The following is a 6150-nucleotide window of genomic DNA, read 5'->3' as shown; positions in this document are numbered from 1 at the left end:
CTGACTGTAGACCTGGAATAGGTGCTATGAGATGATATAGAGTCTCCATCCTTGGAGATTTTCCAAGTTGGACTAGACATGGCCTTGGGCAACTAGTATTGCTTTAAGTCAGTGATTCTATGCTTTACATCTCTTGAAGACCCAGAGGCAATTCCAGCAGCTGGCTTAGGTAGTGGCAAGGAATACGTTCCAAGAGTGAGTCAGAGGGGATAAGAAGAACCAGACAGGGTAGTGGATAAATTTGAACCCAAAGAAGTGAAAGAGTGAGAATGAGGAGAGTGATTTCAGTGGCACTGTAGTCAGAAAACCAACACTCTGCATTTGTCAACAGTTCCCACATCATGCTATTTGAAAAATCACATCTAACCACAGAGAAGAAACTGGAACATCTCAGCTCTATGTAATAACTCATGGCAAATGTTTGCTTTTGAAAAGGAACACTCACAGTTTCCTTTGGCACTCTTTGCCAATAGGACCATAAAGTCTGAATTTGACTGTAAGATTGCTGCTGCTAGAAATATCTGAAATACCTGCTTGTCCAATGCAAATACCACTCTGCAGCTTGCTGTGTGACAGGGCTCATGGTGAGGCAGCTCATGTGACAAGAAAGCTGAAACTCTTTGGCTGTACAAAAGGAGTTTCACACCTAGGAGAGTTCCTTTGAGAGCTAAGTTCCCTGGATAGCACACTCCCCAGCTTCAGTGCTGAACAGTCCATGGGTGAGCTGGCACTGATGTGTTACTGAGCTTTAAGGCCTGAGGTACAGCCTGAACTGTAAAGAAGCCCAAAGCAAAAAACCCACACCAAAACTCAGCAACAACAAACATGTGGAAAAGTATTTACTTTTCTTTTACTTGGTGGATTTTCTGCCAGTGAGCTGGCTCACTGTAGAATCAGATAAGCATCAGTGCTAGCACAAGGGAGGGAGGAAGACCATATGGCCAGGGATCTGAGAGATAGGAAGGTGGGAGCACAGCATCATCATTTTGTATATGCTTATGCTTCTAGAGCACTGCACAACAAACATGTGGAAAAGTATTTACTTTTCTTTTACTTGGTGGATTTTCTGCCAGTGAGCTGGCTCACTGTAGAATCAGATAAGCATCAGTGCTAGCACAAGGGAGGGAGGAAGACCATATGGCCAGGGATCTGAGAGATAGGAAGGTGGGAGCACAGCATCATCATTTTGTATATGCTTATGCTTCTAGAGCACTGCAACATCCTTGCATCTGCATTCCTTTGCATCAGAGAATGCTATGAGTTTATCCTTGGTGAGGCTTTGGCACAATAAATTGTATACTTGACTTACAAGAAATATATTCTAGCTGCCAATTCTGTATATTAAGTCTCATGCTTAAACTTCTGATTTCAGTTATCTATACTTCCACTTCTAGTCTGATCCTCAGATGAGACACTCAGAATTAACATTGAATTTTGAAAATATAAGCCTGAGAATTGAACAGGAGTTCTGGCATTTCATGTATCATTACCAGTAATGAAGACACACAGTTTGGGTACTTAGTGACATCAGTGTCTTCAAAATGCACAGATGTAGCCAATTAAATCTTAGTAAATAATTTTGTTGAAGAGAAGTACACAGAGAAATACAATCTAGTTCCCTTTTTCTATGGTGCATTATGTCTGCAGAGCAAACCGAAGTCCAATGCAAAAAGAAATTGTATTTGTCATTTTAGAGTCAGTACAAATAACTCCAAGTATACTTAGGAAGCAAATCTGTGCTCTCTCTAATGACTTCTCTGCAGAGAACTGCGCATTCATGCTCCTAAAGTTCAATGTATTTAAGGTAATCATTTCCTTCTGCCTCTAAAAAGCGTTATTGTTGGCACAGAAAACATGCACATGCTTTCTTGCATGATTTGCTGAGTTGTAATATACAGGGAGAAGTGTATTAAAGAAATTTGTTTCCAAGGCAACAAAGTTGCAGACCTTGAAAATTTTAAAAAGCAAGGTAGTTCCTTTAACCCTTCTGAGTATGAGTGAGCCCCTTTAACACTTTTCTTTTTGCCAAGAACCAATGCGGGCATGTACCAGATCACCAAAGGTTCCACACAAGAAAAGACATTATATCTCAATTTGGAAAAGGCACACTAGTGAAACTCATAGAATGCAACAGAGCTCCACTGAAGTCACTGTAAATGAAGCCATAGAAGAGCTGGGAGAGAAGAATTTCAAACCAAGTAAGAAAAGGAAAATCACCAAGTCAAATTCTCAGGCAAAAATACACAAAAAAATTCAAAATATGAGAGAGTCTTCTTACCCCATACACCTTCTTGGCTCCTGCCTTTGCAGCAAACATGGAGAGGATTCCTGTGCCACTTCCAACATCAAGGACAATCTTATCTTTAAAAACATGTTTATTGTGATACATAGAGTTTCTATAGGTTAATGTGCGCACTTCATCTTTTAACATTTCCTGTGATGGAAATAAAAGCATTGTGTTATTATTTGAAGTACTTATATGCATTCAAGACTGCTGCTGAATGCATTCCCTTGTTATAATTTAAGCATTATTAATACACAACTTGAAGAGTTTTTCAAGTACTTTGGGGTGCACACATCAAAGCAACTGTAAAATGCTAGGTACTTAGAACTGAATTATTAAGAAGCAGCATGGATTCCTTTGTACAATTTTATTTCTCTATTATTTCACTGTTACAATTGACAACCAGAATGTAATCTCACCACAGCACTGCTTTGGGAATAGACAGAAGTCATACAGAAATCCAAGCATTGCTTTTCTCCTAAATCATGCACACCCCAGAACCTCAGTGGAGGGAGCTTCTGAGGTTCCTTTTTGAACACAAAAGAAACCATTCCATAAATGATTTTAAGACAGCAGTCTTGATAGCCTTGCCCAAAGGAAGGCAGGAAGTCCATAGCAGAGCTTAGAAATCCTGTGCTGTGTGGTCCTCCCTTACTGTTCTTCTGTTCACTCAGTTATATGACCAATTTCCAGAAGATATAAATGTATAATCTAGACTACTATCTCACTATTTTAAGTTGCCATTGTGCTGATGATACCATTAGGTATCATTAGGTGCTGATGATACCATTAGGTGCTGATTTTTGCTTCATTGGGACAGCAGTACCTGCATTTAATTCCACTGATACCTTGCTCTCAGCTGTGCGTATGTCAGTCAAACTATATCAATAAAGAGGACTCAGGTCAAGACCCAAGTGCCTTTCTTAAGAGAAGTGTAGGCCATTCAATATACACTTACATTTTCTCAAAATGCTTCTGTTACATCTAGAATGCTGAACTTTTGCTTATACTACTGCCCTGATTTCACAGTTTAAGCAGGTAGACAAACGCGTATTTGAATTTCAGGATATAAAGAATCAGTTCACTACTCAGGCACTAGTGAACTGTATTGTTACATTCATCAGTTGCTCACTTACCTGTCTTGGCAGGAGACCATGTGTACTCAATAATTATGGATGAATAAAAGGCTATTTTTATCATAAAACATAGTGTGGTATCAGGCAAAGTCCACCAGCACTGGAAAGGTGATAGAGCACACCCTCATGGAAATTGTTTCCAGACATATTAGGGACAAGAAGGTGACTGGGAGTGCTTAGAATGGATTTGAAGATGACCAACCACCTGATATCTTTCTCACCAGGAGTCAATACAGATGCCTTTTGGCCTTTCTTTTCAGGTGGATTCCATCTCTTCCTAGCAGACCTCAGTCCTCAAGGAGGATGCCATAGACATAAAAGCTGAAAATCTGTCATTGACACCAACTGCACAACCTGGACCTGTGGGAGCCCTTGTCCTCAAGTCCTTATTTGTGCTGTTAGAATTGAGGCAAAAAACCACCTGGCACACGGTGCTGTTGATCATCATCCTAGGAACCAGCTAGTCACACTTGATATGATCCAGGTCTATTGGTGCTCATGCAGAAGAGTAGCAGTAGTAGTCCAAGGCTGGTGTAAGGGCTGGACAAATGTCAGGAGCCTTGTCACAATGTCCAAGATCCAAACGCCTTGGCAGAAGGTCTTGTCAGCAGATGGGGACCTCTGTCCCCTACAGGAGAGACCCTTCCACTGCTATCCCTTGTCACTTGCTCCCAGTGCTTCTGAGTGGCTTAAGGCCAACTGTTTCTGATGGTTTGCTGGACAGAACTTCCCGCACCTCATCTACAGTGAAGACACTGACCCTATTCTGTAGCGAGAGATCTGCAGGTGGATCAAGAGCCTTCCTGTTACTAGAAGTCACAAGTTTCCAGTCTTCGCCATCAGAGGAGTCTTTGATTCCAAAACTGGTAAGTACAGGCTCTGACTGCCCCTCCCTTCAGTACAGTTGGGGATTTAGGGTCTTGTGCCTTTAGGCTCTCAGAGAAGATCCAGTCAGTCTCCTCCTCATGTCCCTGATGCTTCAAAGTCTGCCAGGCTCCTCTAGCAGCCCCTTTACTTGTTGACACAGATCCTCTACCGGTGCACATCTCCTGCAGCCAAGGAAATCTCCCACTTTCCAGCCTCAGCTAGAGGCCCCAGGTATTCCTTGCACTCCCTGAGACCTACATGGCTGTATCAATCTGATCTGAGATCTCTGATGTGTCTTCAAAATTTCTCTTAAGTCTCCTTCCCACTCAATTGTTCCTCTATCTTCTCCCATTCCTGAATTGAATTTCTGAATGCTACTCTGGCAAGATGTATTGGCAGACAGAGATCTTATTTTTATGTATACACCCCACAAACAATTGCTAGAGTAATGGAAATAGATATTGTTTGTTATAGAGTTTGTGAAAAGTGCCACTGATTCATTTCATGTTGCTGCCTTTTTGCATCCTAGTCTTAAAGATCGCATCCTCCTGGGTCATGTAAATATCAGTCAGGCAAGACATCAGTGTCTTCTTTAGAACTGGTCTACTGCCAACTTTTTGATGACAAATATGGTCCACTGTGTACTTTGAATTCTTTCCAGGAGTAATTTATTTACTGGAGGTGATTTGGCTTAATGTTCCCATCAAGGCAGCCTGTGCATTCAAGTAACATGCCAAAGGTCAAGAAACAACTTGGCTTCTCATGTCAGTTTAGTAGCTGTTCTGCTGACATCTATGCCCACATATGCAAAAGAAAAAAAGATCTAACTTAGCAATAAGATAGTTTCCATGTGTGGTTGGGTTAGTTTGCAGCCCTCATAAATGCACTCAGGAAGCTCACCACTGTGCAGACAGCTACTATACGCTCTGTGAAGAACTCATATGTAAGAATCTAAGTAGGACAGAGGTTTTGAGTACAGGTCTCTAGAGATGTGGATGATATCTTTGGCACTTAACCAGATTATATATTCATCTGAAAAAAGGCAGAGGAATATAATTACAAGCAAATGGGATGGGGATAAATAAATAATAAATCAAAGAAAACATTATTATTATTGTTGCTATTATAATTACTATATGGTTATTTAGTAATTGCTGAAATAAAAAGAAGCATTACCTCATGAATTCCAAAGTGAGCATAGGAATCAAAGTAGTAATCCCTGGATGTCATCTCTTCTGGATTGATGAGCTTTGCCATCTTGCCTCGGCCCGGGCAGCTTGGTTGCAATGGAACATGTATGACAGATTGAACTGGCTTTGGAACAACAGTAGGCTGTGGAGGCTGGGATGGGATGGGACAAACCTAGGAGAATATGGAATACCGTTAAGAAGCCTCATTAAAAGAAAACATTTATCTCTATGTGTAGCATAGTCATACTATTGCAACTATCTAGGAGCTAGCAAGTCCAAATACACTTGGGGTATCATAAGTGAACTTTAGGCTGCCTTCTCTTCCTGGATCTTTAACTTCTTTGCTCTTTCTTGGAAAATCTTCTTAATGGATTTTTATGTGATGTTCCTCAGCAGATAATGATATAGGCGCAGAGTAATGGCAAACTACTGGTGTTGGTTGAAGTGGGTGACTCCAAATGTTGACAAAAAGCAGTGAAGAGACAGGATTACTCCTTTAGTGTCTCATTCTGTCAAACCACCACAGTGAGAGGTAAGTTGTAGAATTAAACATTTCCCCTGCAAAGAAGAGCTCATAATCATAGGATTTTGAACACAGTGTTGCCTACAAGGAGGACAGGATTCACAATTGATTGTTAACTGTCAGGTAATGTCCCTGTCTGTATGGATGAGG

At 40.9% G+C, this 6150-nt stretch overlaps 1 protein-coding gene across 1 annotated transcript in view; it reads right to left on the bottom strand.

The window, feature by feature from the left end:
- The window catches only part of LOC103807561 (protein arginine N-methyltransferase 8), a gene marked incomplete at its 5' end in the record, with an annotated part of 27280 nt that extends 21631 nt beyond the window's left edge, over nucleotides 1-5649 (bottom strand). Inside the window, 2 exons of the mRNA XM_009080292.1 lie at nucleotides 2279-2434; nucleotides 5464-5649. Coding sequence (XP_009078540.1) covers nucleotides 2279-2434; nucleotides 5464-5649 — 342 coding nt within the window. The remainder of the gene's footprint in view (nucleotides 1-2278; nucleotides 2435-5463) is intronic.
- Between the last annotated feature and the right edge of the window lie 501 nt (nucleotides 5650-6150).

The sequence above is a fragment of the Acanthisitta chloris genome, unplaced genomic scaffold (assembly GCF_000695815.1).
Source record: "Acanthisitta chloris isolate BGI_N310 unplaced genomic scaffold, ASM69581v1 scaffold19458, whole genome shotgun sequence".
Taxonomy (NCBI): Eukaryota; Metazoa; Chordata; class Aves; order Passeriformes; family Acanthisittidae; genus Acanthisitta; species Acanthisitta chloris.
Note: the sequence above shows the minus strand (reverse complement) of the source record. Positions and strands in the feature narration are given on the sequence as shown.